The 19,816-nt window shown below is 35.0% G+C and overlaps 1 protein-coding gene across 3 annotated transcripts in view; it reads right to left on the bottom strand.

Annotated features, from left to right (window-relative positions):
- The window catches only part of LOC131953077 (bridge-like lipid transfer protein family member 3B), a 71,787-nt gene that overhangs the window by 18,226 nt on the left and 33,745 nt on the right, over window positions 1-19,816 (bottom strand). The window contains exons 5-14 of one of the 3 annotated variants that reach the window (XM_059316105.1): window positions 18,561-18,669; window positions 17,715-17,952; window positions 14,641-14,804; window positions 13,308-13,482; window positions 12,298-12,393; window positions 11,833-11,850; window positions 10,889-10,912; window positions 8,642-8,893; window positions 8,134-8,246; window positions 3,929-4,094 (exon numbers count right to left, since the gene is read on the bottom strand). In XM_059316105.1, coding sequence (XP_059172088.1) covers window positions 3,929-4,094; window positions 8,134-8,246; window positions 8,642-8,893; window positions 10,889-10,912; window positions 11,833-11,850; window positions 12,298-12,393; window positions 13,308-13,482; window positions 14,641-14,804; window positions 17,715-17,952; window positions 18,561-18,669 — 1,355 coding nt within the window. The remainder of the gene's footprint in view (window positions 1-3,928; window positions 4,095-8,133; window positions 8,247-8,641; window positions 8,894-10,888; window positions 10,913-11,832; window positions 11,851-12,297; window positions 12,394-13,307; window positions 13,483-14,640; window positions 14,805-17,714; window positions 17,953-18,560; window positions 18,670-19,816) is intronic. The other 2 variants (XM_059316106.1, XM_059316107.1) reach the window with 2 other exon arrangements.

Below are 19,816 nucleotides of genomic sequence, written 5' to 3'. Positions count from 1 at the left end.
TGACCAGTCTACAGAGAACTATGTACTCTCACATAAAGTGACCAGCCAACAGAGAACTATGTACTCTCACATAAAGTGACCAGCCAACAGAGAACTATGTACTCTCACATAAAGTGACCAGTCTACAGAGAACTATGTACTCTCACATAAAGTGACCAGCCAACAGAGAACTATGTACTCTCACATAAAGTGACCAGCCAACAGAGAACTATGTACTCTCACATAAAGTGACCAGTCTACAGAGAACTATGTACTCTCACATAAAGTGACCAGCCAACAGAGAACTATGTACTCTCACATAAAGTGACCAGTCTACAGAGAACTATGTACTCTCACATAAAGTGACCAGTCTACAGAGAACTAAAGTGACCAGCCAACAGAGAACTATGTACTCTCACATAAAGTGACCAGCCAACAGAGAACTATGTACTCTCACATAAAGTGACCAGCCAACAGAGAACTAAAGTGACCAGTCTACAGAGAACTATGTACTCTCACATAAAGTGACCAGCCAACAGAGAACTAAAGTGACCAGCCAAGAGAGAACTATGTACTCTCACATAAAGTGACCAGTCTACAGAGAACTAAAGTGACCAGTCTACAGAGAACTATGTACTCTCACATAAAGTGACCAGTCAACAGAGAATTAAAGTGACCAGTCAACAGAGAACTATGTACTCTCACATAAAGTGACCAGTCAACAGAGAATTAAAGTGACCAGTCAACAGAGAATTAAAGTGACCAACCAACAGAGAACTATGTGACCAGTCAAAGGAGAACTATGACATAAAGTGAAAACAGAGAACTATGTACTCTCAGATAAAGTGACCAAACAGAGAACTAAAGTGACCAGCCAACAGAGAACTAAAGTGACCAGTCCAGCAGGCAACTATGTGCTCAACTAACCAGACAATCACCATTGACCTTGATATCCGCACCTTCCACTCTGTAGCATCCATAATACTGGGTGTGTTGGGCACCATAGGCAACATGATCTCCGTCACCCTGATCTGCAGGAAAAAGCTGTACCGCACTGGCCCCACCATGATGATGGTCATAGACCTGTGTGTTGCCAACCTCATCAGCACTATCCTAATTCTGCCTATGATTGCTATCAACAGCTTCCACGATCAATGGCTTTTTGGCGAGGCCACCTGCCAGGCATTTGCTTACACCATGTACGTTGCCATAACAACAGAGTGTTTGATCCTGATGGACATCAACATCAGCCAGTATTTGGTCATTGTCCACCAAATCACTTTAGACCGCAACAAAGCAGGAATATTAATCTCACTTCTGGTATTACCATGGGTTATTGCCCTTGCAATTTATATTATTCCCCTTTCTAGACTCTGGGACAAATTTGAATATGACCCAAGGAGGGGTTACTGTTCTATCACCAACACCAGGGGAGAGAATAGCTTCCAATCAGTTCTAAGCATGACTTTTATAGCCATCATATCTGTCGTCACAATTTATTGCTACTCCGCAATATTCTACGTGCACACCAAATCTCGACGCAAAACATCCTCTTCTCTGCATGAGGCTGCCGCGAGGTTCAGAGGTCAAGCCCGTAATGCTCAACTGGTGAAAATGATCACTGCTATTCTTTTCAACTACTGCTTGACTTACCTCCCTTACCTACTTACAAATGTGATCGACCCCTGTGGGAGCAGAATTCCCCAGATCATCTACACAGCTGTGATCTATGTGTCCTGGTCCCACACTGCCACCAACCCACTTATTTATGCCCTGATGAACACCAAAATCAAAGCCTTGTGGAAGGGCCTGCTGTTGTGTAGGCAGAGACAAGATAGCAACAGGAAGTCTCCAGAGGCTGGGAATGGTGGAAGACAGACAAACCAGTGCACCATCTCCAACACAGTAGCACACACGGTGCTATAGTGCACCTATAGCTGGATGTGATGTCAGACAGACAAACCAGTGCACTATCTCCAACACTGTAGCAGACACGGTGCTATAGTGCACCTATAGCTGGATGTGATGTCAGACAGACAAACCAGTGCACCATCTCCAATACTGTAGCACACACGGTGCTATAGTGCACCTATAGTTGGATGTGATGCAGACAAACCAGTGCAACATCTCCAACACTGTAGCACACAGGGTGCTATAGTGCACCTATAGTTGGATGTGATGCAGACAAACCAGTGCAACATCTCCAACACTGTAGCACACAGGGTGCTATAGTGCACCTAGAGCTGGATGTGATGTCAGTGAGACAAACCAGTGTACAGAAAGCTGGATGTAAATTTCAAACAAACCAGTGCACCTATAGCTGGATGAATAGACATTTGTGTTCTAAAGACAGGCAGTAAAGAAAAATATTTTATTTGGATTGAAACTGCTTTAAGATAATAATTAATTGTTGCTATAAAAATGTATTGGATAGTAATGAATGTAGCAGAATTGAAGTACTTATTTTCATTGCTTTGTTGTTGTTTTTAGATTATTCGTCAACCTCAATTATTAATCAAAATAAATTTGAGATTGCTGATCAATTGAAATTCAGTTATACAGAATTATTTTGGCCATAAATGATACTCCTTAACACAAGTCTGCAATGAATTTTTAAAATTTTTCTTGTTAAATCAAAAAATTTCTAATTAGGTATAATTGGTATTGTTTATGATGAAAGTAACAGTAACTTATGTCTGGTACCCATTAGAGCTGGGTGGACTCAGGGACACATTACAGACTTGTCAGAGAACCAAACTCCAGGATTTCCTATGTGTAACTGAGCACTCTATCTACCACTCACTTGAAAGTAAACATGTTAAATTGTTTGCTGTTAAGCTATTATAAAAAAGTCTTTGTTAATTTATTAAAGTTAACTAGAATTGAATGATGTTTTGCAACACTCTAAAAATGTTATGCCCACTGTTTATCACTTTCTTGTAAAATTATTAATAAAGGTTGAGATAGAAAACAAAAAGTTTTCTCTTGTTTTTGTATGAAGCAGATGACTTGTATTGACAATTTTATAGTCTAAACCTAATCAAAGAACTGTAACTGTGTCAACTTAACTGGACGTGAGTACATATTTATAACACAAGTAACCATATACAGTCGAACCAGGTTATGTCGACTGCATAAGGGTAAGTAAGTAAGTGATGAGATAACCAATCATCAAGATAGCCGAAAACAATATGTTGGCAATATATTAATGTATACTACAAATTTCTTTACGTAGATGAAGTGTGTTGAAAAATGAGAATGTTTATGCAAGTGTTTATGGAAGTTTTATTAAAATACAACATCAAAACCTTGATTAGTTTGATCAAGCTGCAGCATATTATAAAATTTAGTATACAATGACCTACATGTTTGCTACCAATAATGCTTCTGTTACATGTATAGGCCCTATGTGCAGCATCTATTAGTAGTAGAGATTTACCAGTACATAATATAAAGAAAATACAACCCTAATCATGATGAAAAAAGTGTTAATGTACAACTTAATCACAAATCTAAAAAAATAATTATGATGTGAAAATTCTAATGCGACATCCCAAACCGAAAGTTGGATAAAATATTAATCATAATAGCTAGAAACTAATTTTTTCTAAAATCTCACTCATTCACATACTATTGCTTATATATTTATGCTTTTTGCATGAATATAATGAGCATAATGCAATAGAAACAGGACTGGTAATAGCCGACACATCAAGTCATGTTTGGTCACATTTACTAGTACAAAACTTAAAATCTTTGGTTTGCAAACTGTAATTAGATCAACATAACTGATAATAAGTTACAAATTTGGCCCCCTTTCATGCTTGAGATACCAGGGTTCGACAACATAAAAGATTCAACTTAACCAATGAAAAATTGCAAAACAAACGTCAACTTAACAGTTAACAAGGTTAAGTTAATCAAGAAGAGAGGTTTATATAAACCTTACCTGGGTATTCTAGACCATCAGGAAAAAAGTAGTCTGTAAACTCCATGTGTAGCACTGCCATCTCTGGTGGTAAATGTAAATGGCGTCGGTCTGAACATAAAAGTTTATTTGGTCCTGTCCTCTTAACACCTGGCATAGACACCATGTACACAGTCATATCAAACACCTGCAGGAGTACATTCATTGTCATCATTAGTTTATAGACTTAGTGTTTGGGTAGTTATTTATACTTAGTAAAATAGTTGCACAATACAATACAATGAACACAGTCATTTCTACATTCTGCAGAACTGGGTTCATTGTCATAAATATTTTAGATTATTTCTGAATAGTAGATTCATACTTAAAGAATTAATAAAAATAGCTGGATTTTAATGTATGCAGTCTTATTAATAACCCACAAGACAAAATTTATTAGGTTGAAATTTTTCTTAATTTTGAAGCATAAGCAGGGGTGCCACTCATTTTTTAAGTGAATCCTGAAAATGAATCCCAAAATTTTACCAATCCTGAAACTAAAATTTGAAATTTTTGAAACCCTGAAACTTAATTCCGCGCGGAATTTCAAAATAAAATGGACTATTATTTCATTATTTTTGAGACATTTGATTCATATTATGTTCAATTTACATTCCTTTAAAATGGATTTATTTTCTTTGTAACAAGCTTCAAATAAAAAATAATCTTTAAAGGATTGTGCTTACAACAAAATTAGCTTACAACGTTAGTCCCATCACTAGGCCTACCCCATAATGTGCTATTGTAGAACTCCCCCCCCCCCCCCCCAGACAGCTTTTATAACATAACTATTTAATTTTTTAGAACTTCCTAGCTTGAGTTAAAGTGTCAGTCAGCCAACTGTTAAGTAACAAATATTTTGCTAACCTCTACGTCTTGTTGTTGAATAATAAGCCCACTATATGCAGACCCCTAATAAGATTGTCACTGTATTAAAATACAGGGTTGACTTACTGTAGCTATTCAAGGCTTTAATTATTAACAGCCACAACAAAAACCTTAAACCCTGTTTTCCCAATCAACACTAATGAGGTCATCCATAAATGATGTCACGCTTTTTTGACGATTTTTACCTCCCACCTCCCCTCGGTCACATATCGTCACAAAAAGCCAGACCCCACCCTCTAAAATGACGTCACGCCTCAGCCTACCCCCCCCCCCCTAAAAATTGCAGTTGAATTTTTCTTAAAATACGATATTTTTCCAAAAATCTTGTCTGACCTCTGTCAACATATAGTATTTTAATCAATTCCTATTACACTTTATTGAAACAATATTCTTGACCGCGAAATAACGGCTAAAATTCGATTTCTAACATAGCTTTTGGATAATGCAAAAGTGTGATGTCACACCATCTGAACCCCTCCCCCTCCTGACAAAATTACGGACCCCCCTCCCCCTACGAGTGTGACGTCATTTATGAACGACCCCAATGCCCCCACCTTTTATATACACGATGACGTGAAGAAATATCGTGGAAGTTTTAAGTTCATGTCGCGGAATAACAGAATTAAGTTAATTTTAAAAATAATTTTCTACGCTAGTAATACTCATGTCAGAGATGTAGCCGCCCGACTAAGTGAAAAGCGGATTTTTTTTTTACAAGCGGTTCAGAGGGGGCAGTGATAGCGGCTATTTTCTCAGACACGGTACTTCAAGATTTTTTAAACATTTCAATGACGTTTTACCAAAGTAAAAAAAAAAACAATTTGATGTAGACCCTGCTAGATCGTGTAACTAAATTATAGCAGGCCTACATATTTTGTTTAATGATATAAAACGATGCAGATTTTTTTTTCTTGAATCTAGAAGTGGGCCCTTATCCTAATTTATAAAAGCCCAATGTGCGCACATCTCTCTCTCTCTCTCTCTTTCTCTGTCCGCAAAAAATTTTCGCCGGACATCACGTCAGAAACGGCAGCGATATATCGAGAATTTTTTACGGACTTTTGTTGAAAATAATATGTTAGATGTTTTAAATGTATAACCACAATTTTACTTAAAGAAGAAAAATAAAAATTTAAGGCGTATTCGAATGTAGAGAAACAGTATTATTTATGCAACCGGAAAAGCATTAATATATGTGAAAAAGAACGCATAAAACTGTGACGTCACTATTGCTTATACATTAACTAATGACGTCATCTGCCGTGTTAAGAATGAAAAGAAATGAACTATTTCATTCAAATTTGATTTAGATCTACGTACACTATGAAATGTATACAATACAATTTTTCCGGCCTAAACTCATAAAATTTATTTTATGTATTTGGATTCTAGATCTAGAGATTCTAGATCTAGACTAAATCTAAATCTACGCAATAACTAGATCTAGACGTAGACGCTAAGATCTAGATTTAGACTCTAACTTCTCTAAAATCAATTCCAAAAATAAATTTCTATATTAGGACTAAACTATTTCAAGACTTATTTATTTTATACAAAATCTTTGTTTGGAACTGGCTAATTTGGGATAAAAAATTAATTTGAAAGAATAGGCATATTCGCGTAAGTTAAGATTTTAAAATACGTGTTTCATTCTCCGTATTTTATAGGGTGCCTAAATAGCGGAGATGTTAGTGTACATTAAACCACGCAGGTGGTGCGGGTTCGAGACACAGCAAGTCAACTTGGTTAATGTATTTTTTTTTTATTTTCTCGGGCTAAACTTAAAAAAAAAATTCTTTTAGGAATCTAGATCTAGATTGTCGGGTGTCCGATAGGGCACTTCCCGGCGCCGCAGGCGCTTCAAATTTGGCATGATCTTGCCTTGGTGCGACAGAACACGGGGGCCGGTTGGCCGAAAAGTCTACGATGTGGGGGTCAAAACTGACCTCGACTGACCGGTACCTTATATGAGCTATAAATCGAAAAAAAATGTCCACGGAGGAACCTCTTCATAACTCTTGAGGTCGTAGACCGACCTTCGGGCGAATTAATTAAGCATTCAAATTCTCAATGTTTTCGAAAGCCTAAGCGAAGCTGGGCAGCATGCCTAGTTAAAAATAAACACGTTAAAATTAAACAGCGCTTGTACTTGTAGAGCTGCCTTGACCGAGAGACACGACTCAGACTGTGCTTGCGTGTCCTCGTGACGTAGGTCTTAAGGTCAGCGCGACCTTGAAGAAGCGGGTAAGAGATGGTAAAAAGTGACGGTAAAGTTGAGTGAAAACAGCACAGTTCTATTTCATACATAAAATAGTCCTCCAAATAGTTTTTTTCTTTTCTTTTGGTAATACCAAATACACAATTTTGTTTTTGATCGGAGCAAAATCTTTCGGTTGTTTTTTTTTTTAAAGACGATCGGCGATGCTAGTAATGGTAGAATTTAGTTGTTTTTATTACACAGCCTAGCGGTATCCCATTGATGACATCACGTAAATAATGCGAGTTTAACCCCAACCCATATCGTCATAAATAGCCACACCACGAATGACTTCAAAAAGTTCCTTCTACAGTCTCACCCATCTGATACAGCCGATTAGTAGTTGGTCCTTGGCGCACGCGTGAGATTGTTGCTGACGTCATTTACTATTCATTTTTTTTTCGGAAAAGGCCATTAGCGGGAGTGTTGACGATAAAAACGATTTTTACAATGCCAAAATTTTCAAGCTTAAAACGATCTAAAAAAAATTTTAAACTGCAAACCCGGAAATTTTCAAACTCAAATCTTGCGAATCCGGAAAGGGAAAAAAATATGATTCTCGAATCCGGAAATCCGGGATATCCCGGAAAAGTGGCACCCCTGCATAAGTAACAGATTTATTTCATAAAGACACATTTTAATGTGAATGGAAGATTCCTTTTAGACTAACTACTATACATAGAGTATTGATAATAACAGCTGGACATTGATACTAGTTATATCAACTAACTAAAGTAATTTTTTAAAACTTTCTAAACATATATCTGTAAAAATATGTACACAAGGATATATAATAATAATGGATAGAAAGCTCAAAAAAACAGAAAAACAACCTTAAAAATAGATACCAATGCTCCCAGAAGTTGATGGTAACAAAGAAAATCAATGCAAACACTTAAACCAGCTAAACAACGCTGCACTTTGAAATACAGTGTTAAATATTTTCTTGTGTAGACAGAACAATTATCTTCATGTACAGGTTTGCCCTAGTTTTGTAGATCAAATAATGTCTATGATTATGTAAAAAAACAGAGCTGCTTACTTTAACAACAAAACAACTCTCTAACAGGCGAGTAGATCTAGAAGCTGGGGCTTGATGTGACGGAGAGGCTTGCGCAGACCTTGAGCCATTTTTTAAGGTTTGATTTGTGTGGACTAAAGAAATAAATTTAAATTCATTCAGTACTGAGCAATACTTATTTACATTAAACCACAGAAGAAAAAAAGCATTTAATATGAAGTCAAATGCCTTTAGGGATCAGGCAATTCATAGGACTGATAAAATTCATCTGCTTTTGTGGCAACTTATCAAATGATAAATTAAGTGTTAATAAGTAAATAAGTGAGGATATCCATAGTTTTTATAAAATAAATATGGATGTACTATCCGTAACAACTATTGATTTACAAGAAATTAAAACAATAATGCAATGGATGGTTTATTCTCCAATAAAAAGAAAACTGAGATGTAATATACATTAGAAATTGTACATATGTAATAAGTTATATAAAATTCATAGAGAAGGGAGAAAAAGTATTAAGAGACCCACCTGGGCTAGAGTTGACTGACTGACTACTAGATGGTGACAAGGTTTTCTTATTAGCTGTGCTGGGTGATGTGGAAGGGGATGGCTGTGTGGCTTGCAGAGATGGTGCTGATGTGGATGTATGCATGGGAGATGACTCTACAATTTTTCTCAGTTTGACAGCATCCTCCCTGAACTCTGCAAATAGCTTGTTCACCCAGTGGTTCCTGGACCCTGAGTTGTCGGAGTAGCGATGCCATTGTTTTCTTTCTCCACCTTTAGAAATGTAAAAAAAAATTTTTATTAATAAAATGATTAAATAAACAATTTTATTAAAGCATAGTTTTTTACAAAATTGATTTCAATCAGAGTTTATCAAACTGTGTTAAAGCTTCATATTTAAAGTGAGCATGCATAATGATATTATTAAACAAAACTATTATGTCACAAATTTATGAATCACAAAAAAAAATAATGTTAAAATGGGGTGAAATATTAATACTGGCTACAGTGGTTAAGAATAAAATGTTAGATAATAAGAAAAATTAAAGGGAGATAATGAAAAGAAATCTAAAATATTCAAGTTTGTCACAGTTAACCACATCATCTCTGACACAGACTAAATAAGTAGATTTTGTAGAAATAAATACTTTGTTTAGCTGGATCAATTTAATGTCAAGTTTGTCAAAAAGTATGTTGCAATCATATTAATAATTTACATTTCATAAAAACTTGACTTAGCTTTTTTTTTTCAAAAAATTACATTTTAATCCCACATGCATTTCTTTTTTCCACAACTTCCAATGAATTAATGTAAATAGTTAAAGTTATACCTTCAATATAAAAAAAGAAATTAACTTCTGTGAATGATATGATAAAATTTTTGCAGACAAAATCACAAGGCATTTTTCAAAAAGTGACTCCATCCTAGGCAGTGTATATTAAGCAAAGATTTGATGTACACAACTAGCTAGCAGTAAATAAATTATTTTTACTGAAGAGAACCACAGAAAATTTTATTTCCCATTATGGCTAATTAGCTAATTATAAAATTTAAAGATGATTGATACTTACTTAAGTCTTTATAAGTAAGAAGGCTACATACCAGAGTTTATAATTAAAGAGCTTATTTTACATGTCAGATGCAGAACATAGAACAATTCATAAGATGAATTTCAGTATGACTACCTGTACACTCTAAATATTAATGGACTTCTAAAAAATTTGATGGATAAAAATTTTTGTTTTCATGCAATTAATGAAAATGAATAGCAATAAATGTTCAAAAATGCAATAATTCATATCAACATAGTACAGCACAATGAAGAGAAAAAAAAAGCCCATTTACAACATAGCATCTCATAATACTATCTAAGGCAATCAAACAGTCCAGCTTAACAGGCAAACATGTCTTTTAAAATTTGCTTTTTTTTGAAAAAAAGATTTGATCTGGCTGCGAGGATCTACTAAACCAAGCAAGTCACATGGAGATGAAAGACTGCCACCATGTTGGGTATAAAATGGTAAGGTAAACAACTGGAGTAGCTAACCATCTTAAAATCACAATACTGGATTGCTATTGGGTTAGGTGGGGAATACCATCAATATTTCTTTCATTCTCTCAAAAATTAGAACCCATACAAGTTTATGTTTATGATTATTTAATGAGCAGCATGACTAAAAAATGATACAGCTAGTTTAATTGTTCGACATTTTTGAAATTTGAAAGTTTGCATGATGTCTTAATTTATTATTAGTTTATAATTTAGTGGGAACAAACAAACTGACACAATAACACTCATTGTAGGAAGTATAAAAATGTTTATTTATTAATAAGTTATTATTAACTATCAAAGTAGGAGATATGAATTTTAAATATTGTAGTAGGAGGTATGAAATTGTTGATTAGTAAGCTCCTATTTAACTCTTGTACATATGGGTGTTAACTTATTTTTTCATGTTATTTCTTAAAATGCTTTTTATGTTTGTTAGGCATGACACAAAACCATTTGGTTGAGAACTTCAACAATGTTCATAGCACTGAGCTTTATTTCCTAACCCTACAACAAAGTTACATCCAGGCTTCCTATTGAAATAGTGGGCTATATACCTAGTGGCACATACATGATCAACTATAGCAAAACATTGAATACGGCATAGAAAATGTGTCCTGGTGGTTTCCTATGATTGGGGTATCTCTAGGAGACTTAGTTCAAGCAAAAAACCATACACATGTGTGATTTTATAATGGTCAGGCTAAGATCCACTCACCACGAGTCATTATAAGGTCTATCTCTGTAGAGTAGGTCATGAGATTAACAGTACGTATAAGACTGACATACATTTGAGACAAGTACATAGAATACAAACTTAAAATGACATTATGAAATGAACTTCATGTCTTTTTAATATTATGATATGATTATGAATGACACTTTAGGCTACTAACCTTGAAGCCACATTAGTTTAAATGTAATCCATTTTTATTACTGTTTTTATTTTAGTTTCTTATTTGCCTAGTTAATAAATTCTATATTTTCAACATTATGTGTTATATTATTTATAGATCTATATATTATTCTAAATTTATATATATATATATATTTTAACACCCATTAAGAAGTTTCCTACATAAAGCACTGTTTTAAACCCCACATATTATTTTCAGCATACATGTTTATTTAAAATGTTACAATACTATTAGTTTACTCATACTATATTTTCAGAACACATGTTCAACAATTTACATTTCTATAAATATAGTCTAAGTATACAGACACCTCAGGCAGTCAAAGGAGAGCTAATATTGTTAATACAACAGACAATACCGTTCAATACCAAGAATGACTAACTTAAATGTTGTGCAACTAGACTGTTCTAGTACTATCTAGCTACAACCAAAAGACTGGCTACTATTTCAGATTATCAGCTCAGCTATGAAGACAATAGCTAATGTAATATAGACGTGAAAACTTGAATTAAAGTAATAATGCTCTAAAACAAGATGCTATGCTATACTGTGGTTAAAAAAAAATAACTGCAAACTGCAATACTTTAAATAAATATACCTATTTAAATAACTTATATAAAAAATGGATAAACTGTGAAAAAATAATTGAGATAATAAAGATAAATATAGTTAATAAAAAGAAATACAAGAAACATTAGAACATAATGCTGAGTAGCCAATTCTAGATTTTCAAAAAGATTCTTACTTTCCAAATCATTTATCTCTGTAAAGGGGAAAGAATAGTAATACAGTAAGTGACACATTCAGAGTTGCCTTTCTTACATAAACACTTTTTTATTGCATTGCTAATACAAAGGCTAATTTTTACTTTTATCAGTAAATTATTCTAAAAATGATGATGCAGATAAACTGCAACAACTTTTTTTAAAAATCACTGTTAGATCAGTTTGCGCAAGATTCGTATGATAATATTTAGAATCTAGTTTATGCTTCAATGTTAATTTAGAAGTTTTAAAATGCAAAATCAGGTTAAAAAAATAATTTTAACAGAAAACCCTCCAATCATTTCAACTCAAATCCCTGAAGCTGGTAAATAGAGCTGTTTGTCTCACACACAATATCTTGTTAACCTTCTGACAGACTTGAGAGCAGGGTTGGGGAACATGAAACAATGGCACACACCCATCAAGATAAGGGAGACAACACTAACCTGCTGGGTGGAAGGGGTAAAAGTCTATGGACAGTTTGTTGAATGTTATCTGCATGGAGCCTCCATTGATCTTCCAGTGCCTGGTTTCCTCTTTGGCTGAAGGGAAAAGACAAAAACAAATCAAAGGTAACAAAAAAATCATTGCTGAAGGGAATTGACAAATACAAAGCTCAAGTAAAAAAAAAATAAGCTGGTGGTGGAGAGACAAAAACACAAAGTCAAAGTAAAGAGAAAAATCAAAGGAAAGGACAAAAACAAAGCTAAAGTAAACCCAAAAAAAAACAACATGCTGAAGGGAATAGACTAATAGTAAAGTAAAAGTAAAGTTCCCTTTTCAAACCTAACGGTGTATGGGGCAAGTGAAGTAGAGTTCACTTGTTTCTGTGACCTCAGCATATGAAGAGATAGTGTGGTCAACACTATGCCCAGACGCCTTTACTTTCCTTAATGTGAGTTAGGTACCCATCAGAGCTGGGTGGACTCAGGGGCGGTCTACTGACTTGAACCCGGATTCAAACTCGAGACTTACGGGTTAGCAGTCCAGCTCTTTACCCCTAGGCCACTCCGTCCCTCAACAGACTAATACAAAGCTCTAATAAAAAGAAGAAAACAGAAAGGAACAGACAAAAACAAAGCTAAAGTAAATAACAAAAAAAAACATTGTTGAAGGAAACAGAAACAAACAAGTGAATGCAACAGACAAACAGCAGTTATGAAGTAGCGCTGAGGGACACGCCTGGTCACATTTGAATGGTGTTCTAAACCCACTGACTTAAACGAAGTATAAACAAGTCACTCGTAAAGTAAAGTTATTCTTTTAGTTAACTGTATAAGTGACTATAACTATGAAAAGTACCTAAAGTTATTTCAGACAATAATTTAGTCAATGCTGGCAAAAATGTCATAACATCCAGAATTTTTTTTATAAAATCCACATATAAAACAACCCACATACCTTTCTCCCCTATACTAAATGCAAGAAAGCTATGAACGAGTTAATGTGGTGGTACCTGGACTACTGTCATCACACAGGTGTAGATCAAAGCGACTGGTGATTAGATGATATGAGGTGCTGTACACATCAAAACGTGAGAACAGTTTGGCTGATGTTGATTCCTGTCTGTCCGGTGTTGACCGCTGCTGCTGTTGATGAAAGCTGCCACTTTCTGGCATGTGCCCTTGTTTCTGGATTCAGGGGAAATGTTTTATCAAACAAAATGTCACTTATGTTGAACAATTTGTTTTATAGCCACTTTCTGGCATGTGCCCTTGTTTCTGGATACAAGGGAAATGTTTTATCAATTAAAATGTCACTTGTGTTGAACAATTTATTTTATAGCCACTTTCTGGCATGTGCCCTTGTTTCTGGATTCAATTAAAATGTTTTATCAATTAAAATGTCACTTGTGTTGAACAATTTATTTTATAGCCACTTTCTGGCATGTGCCCTTGTTTCTGGATTCAATTAAAATGTTTTATCAATTAAAATGTCACTTGTGTTGAACAATTTGTTTTATAGCCACTTTCTGGCATGTGCCCTTGTTTCTGGATTCAAGGGAAATGTTTTATCAAACAAAATGTCACCTATGTTGAACAATTTGTTTTATAGCTTAGCATAGCACTCAACACACTACCCATACAAATGCTGTGGTCACCAAAAACAGGCAAACTCTACTTCATCTGACCCAGGTACTGTCAGGTTCTAAAAGGTATTTAATGTACTTGCTGAATCATTTTTGAAAATGGAGGAAAAAAATATAACTAGTATATCCTAAGATTACATGTAAAAAATGAGAAAATATGTCTAATATGCCAATAATGAAAGTCCTCCCATAATTGAATGGTGTTTAAAGCTTTGAAAAAACTATTTAAAGGCTGGACTAGAATGATAGGTCTGCTTGCTTTTTGAAAAGGCAAATTGATTTTTCAAAATGACTGTATAACTTTTCAATCTCTGTAAGCTACTAATATTTTTATTTGTAGAGAGTTAGACTGCTAACGAAAAAGTCTCAAGTTCAAAGCTGGGTTCAAATCAGTGGAGTGCACCAAACTCTGATGGGTAAATAACTCATTTTAGGGGAAGTAAAGGTGGTTGGGCATAGTGCTGACCACAATATCTCCTTGTATGCCGAGGTCATTGAAACAGATGAGCTCTACTTAATCAGCCATATGTGTCTTGAGCACAAACAGGAAAAAGATGAATATGTTTATTACTAGACATACATTTCTGCTGTTTCAAGTTTAACCCTCAACCTGTATCAAGCTCTACTTATTCTGCACATGCAACTTGCAGGTATATTTCATGTAATATAAAACCAGAGGCAGGACAAGACAAATTCCAACCTTTAACTTTTCAGCTGCCAACCTTTTGCTCTGCTGGGCTGATCGTTCTATCACTTCTTCTAAGGAGTTTGCATAAAGGATAGCAGCTTTCAGCTGAGTAATAGTCAACACCCAAAGTAAGTCATCTAACAGGAAGGTCAGTCTGGATGAAATTATTGTTGAATCTGAAAATAATTGATTTACAAGAAATTTTGATTGAAAATCTCTTAGATGATACAGTAGAAAAGTCATTCTAAATGTATGAATTTAGAAGAACAGTAAAATACAAGAAAGAGTTAACTTTAGAAAAATATAAGGATAAAAGCAAAGTTTTGTAATAATTCAGATTGTCGAGCTGCTTATAAATTACAGAACAAGTGTAGTGTTACTGAGGTCAATACCACTGTCCAAGTCACTATGAAACAGCCAATATATTTTTCTCAGATAGTCCAAGCTGTCCATGTTTTATTTTTTAATAAACAGTCTCCTGTTGCTACATAGCTGACATATTCACCAATGTATTCCAAATACTGACTACACTGTTGGTACTTAGTTAAGGTACTGAACATTTTAAATTGATACAGAGAGCTGGTCCATGTGTATGTGTAGTGGAGGTCTGAATACATTTGGGAACCACTTGTGTGGTGTAGAAATCTTGGTTAACTATGTGTCAACATCAGACAGTTTTACTCTGAGACAACAACAATAGAGAGACCAGAAAGTGTGGCCCTGAGGGGATCCACTCAACTACTGGTATTGTTTCATTCCATGGAGCCACCAGCACCCCACTACAGATAACTCAATGTTAAATCAATAAATTAGACACAATGAATACACTTTGTTACAGAATGCTGCAACACAAGCTTTGTTACACAATACTGTAACACAAGCTTTGTTTTACAATACTATAACACAAGCTTTGTTGTACAATACTTTAACAAGCTTTGTTACAGAAAGCTATAACATAACACAGACAAGATACAACTTACAAGAATACAAAATCTACATACACCACAAAATATCAACAAACAGCTAGGAAAATAGAAAAAATTTCCAATGATTGTTTCCTATAACAAGATAATAACTTATCAAGCACCCAGGGAAAAGATGTGTTTTACAAAGGTTGGTTTTTACAGACTATCATTACACTGCCATTATCATCTTAGCTCATGTAAGACAATCTACTTAACATGACATTCAGGAAAACTACCAATATTGATTGAACATGTTACTGAACACATACATTGTACAGAGATCAATGGCTTAAGTGTCTAGACTTCTCCTGTACAAGAACTACTCTCAAAGCTGATGGCTGAAATCAGTGTAATGTTTTGAATACACTCCCAGATGAGTTTGGTTAAATAAAAGGGAAAGCACTCTCTTGAATTTGTGTAGGGAAGGCAGGGCATAATGATCCAAAACACACAGAAAATACAAGCTTTTGGTTCACATTGAATTTATTCAGCGCAATGCATTTCCTCTTTTAACTCATTATGTAAATTGTGGTGATTGAAATTAATGTACCAAAAGACATTACAGTTTGATTAATCTTAACAAATGTGGGTCACAAGTGCTCTCCTTTAATCTGAAATCATTTAAATGCTTGGATAATGTAAAATCTAAATCTAACTGTTTGAATAACTGCCCGACGATAACCTGCATTAGTTTTAACTTAAACTTTTGATCACTTTGTACAAAATCCAGATTTTTGTCAGTGGACAGTAAACTATTGAAATATTTGTACTAATTGCACATTTGAGGTAATTATCCTTAGAGAAGGATGAGTCTCAGCAGCAGGAATCGCCTCAAATAAAAATAAAATAGGGAATGGATTTGCATACACAGCCTTACAACAGCTGAAAAATATGGGTTTTAAGGTGAAATATGATTTCAGTAACATGCCCCATCTAGACTGGTAACCCATAAGTCTCGAGTTTGAATCCAGGTTCAAGTCATAACACCATCCCTGAGTTCACCCAGCTCTCACTGGTACCTAACTCATGTTAGGGAAAGTAAAGGCAGATAGACATAGTGCTGACCACACTATATGCTGAGGTCACAGAAACAGGTGAACTGTACTTCACTTGCTCCAAAGACCATCAGGTTTGGAAGGGATCTTTATTTTAATTTTAGCATGCACAGCCTACAGTTACAGACAACATGCTGAGTTGTATTGAAAGACAAGACCAGAGCACTGGGGAGACCTAAGATATAAAAAGAACCAACAAACCCCAGACTTAAGTCCCTTTCGTCCAGCAATAGACTAAACATCATTAAACATAATCAGTGATAAGCATGTTAATAACCTGGCCTCTAGCCACTGACCAGTGCATCTAGCCAATTAACACTTCCCAACAAGAGGGCAGAGATTAGCATCAAAGGTCAAACCACCAAGTGCTGTTAAACAGATAAGCTTCAATGCTAAAAATAGAAAATATGCTATTTCAAGCAGCAGTGTAAATACATTCTATTACTTTTGGTTAATTACTAAAACATTGGCAGGATATATTCAATGACCCTAACCTTGGCACTGGATTTTACCCTAGTTCTAGTCCTAGCTATGGGCTAACCTTGACCCTAACAAAGCTACTCAAATAAAAAAATTAATTATAAGATGTATATTAAGTAAGTAAATAAAACAAGTAGACATTTATTCCTGCCATAGGAGAAGACCGAAGTAGGTAACAACAAAAACTTGACTGCTTCACATTAGGTCAACATATAGAAACTTTACCACAAACAATGTTGTCTTCAATTGTACCTATCAACCTTTTCAAGCCAATAAACACTGCCAACTTTACCACAAACAACATTGTCTTCAAATGTACCTATCAACCTTTTCTAGCCAATAAAAACTGCCAACATTACCACAAACAACATCGTCTTCAATTGTACCTATCAACCTTTTCTTGCCAATAAACACTGCCAACTTTACCACAAACAACATTGTCTTCAATTGTACCTATCAACCTTTTCTTGCCAATAAACACTGGCAACTTTCCCAAAACAATATTGTCTTCAATTGTACCTATCAACCTTTTCTTGCCAATAAACACTGGCAATTTTACCAAAAACAACATTATCTTGAGTCCTACCTATCAACCTTTTCTTGACAACAATCCTAATCTTGGCTTGGTTGGCAATGAGCCTGAGAGGGGTGAGGAAGTCCTCCTCCTCAGCACTAACAGCTGTGGCCTCTATCCGCGTGGTCTGCCACTCAATTTCCTTAAAGAGCAGCACCTCCCCCCTGGCTGCATCCCTTATCCGGGTTGACCTCAGGTCAGTTGGTACAACCCAGGTTGGTGACATGGACTGAACTTTCACCCTTGACAGCTAGACAATGTTAAGTTTTTAGAAGAGAAAAAAAAGAAGTCAAAAAAACTTGTTTACATAACTGTCTTGTTTTAAAATAAAACAGCTGTATTAAAAAGAAACAATAACCAATGAAAATGTGTTATAAATTGCATTAAAATACATGAAATTTTAATCAGGTTAGTAAAAAAAAGTTTGTATTTATTTTGTTGTTAATTATTTAAGTAATAAGTATTTGGGTAAAAAAATGTAAACACTTGACATTTATTTGAATACACTTTGAAATGTGTTAAAATAGCTCATTATTTTAAAGTCCATTACAAAGGTATAAATGAGACTAAAGATTTCCATGACATTTGATTAAAACACAAGATGAAGATTAAAAACATCACTACAACTGTTATATTTAGAATACTGGCAGTTTGCCAGGTAAAAAAAGAGTTATGGCTAGTTATTGATTTGTAATCTATTTCTTTGAAATTGTTTCATTTTTCTTTTTTCCTAACCTGGCTATTCCAAACAAAATCAATGGTTAGTGTCATGGTCAAGATATTTGATACATATATGTTTTAACTCAGGGGTCAAGCATGAATACAGCTATGTATACCAAACTGTGTTGACCAACCAACCTGCAGGGAAGCTTGGAACTTGTGTGAGTGTAGCTTGACCACCACGGAGTTGACATGGACATAGATACCGTCCATAACACGATCTACAAAACCATATTTCCCACCAGATCTGATAAGAGAAAACATTCAGAAAACAAAGCTTTATTCATTTGTATTATCACATGGTTATATATTCCAAATGGTAATGTTTAACAACTGAATGACAATTTTTTTTTTATAACTTGAATGCTGGCCCACACAATGAGGCAGCTTAGGCTTCATATAGGTTTACTGTTGGCTGACCTCTGAACTTAGAGGTTACAAGAGTTCAAACTTGAGCTAGAAGCTATTGTGGAAGCTAATTTTTCCTCATTCTAAATTACAACATAGGAGGTGATTTCCTTGAATGCAATTAGTTATTGCATGTCAACATGTTAGGTACCCTATGACCCTTCCACTACCCCTTGAGCTTTTTTCAGCTATTTCTTTCTACATTTGCTTCCATAGCTTGTCCACCCAAGAAAACAGCAGCTTTGATTTGATTTGAGTTTTCTCTACCAGATGGATTACTGGCCCCCAGCTAATAAGCCTCAATTGCCCCAAGTCAGAACTAGAAACTTTTGGAGTAAGCAGTCACCCTCCAGCCTGGCCACACAGTTAAAGCAAGATGTCAGGACTAGTAGGATTCTCCAAGTAATTTTAAAAGCTTAGTGGTTAAAAGGCAACAAAAAGCAATGACTGGCAAGTAAACTAAAACTTAACCCAAAGAAAATGGAAATGTTAATGTCTGATATTATAAGGGAAGGGAGGAGGTGGGGGTGGTAGCCCTGCATTGTGATGAGTGGGGGGAGGGTGAAACTGGCTAACATGGTGTGACATCTATGAGTGCCCCCTTACACCCCCCACCCCCTCTAAAAATAAGTACACTATATGATTATCTATAGTTTAATATTCATCTGATTTAACCCAATGAATGGTGTCCAAGATATCGATTTAGATCTATATCTAAATACACCACTTCATTCTCTTATTTTTTTCAGTTAAAATTGTAATTTTAGCTTTGAATCAAAGTAAGACAACTTTTGCTTTTTTTAAGAAAAACTGATAACAATTATCTCCCCTTAGTAGAACGACCAACTTATCCCATTTCAAAATGCCTGCGGTCAATACAATCAGCTAGCACAAACTCAATTAGTCGTAGAAGAAACACTTTTTATTTTCCATTTTCTTCCCCCAAAACATAAGCCAAATGATTGTAGCAAAAGAAAAAAAAAACC

Source organism: Physella acuta, unplaced genomic scaffold (assembly GCF_028476545.2).
Source record: "Physella acuta isolate Inbredline_101_S28 unplaced genomic scaffold, ASM2847654v3 ptg000904l, whole genome shotgun sequence".
NCBI classification, from domain to species: domain Eukaryota; kingdom Metazoa; phylum Mollusca; class Gastropoda; family Physidae; genus Physella; species Physella acuta.
The sequence above is the reverse complement of the archived record's forward strand: the minus strand, read 5'-3'. Positions and strand labels throughout refer to the sequence as shown.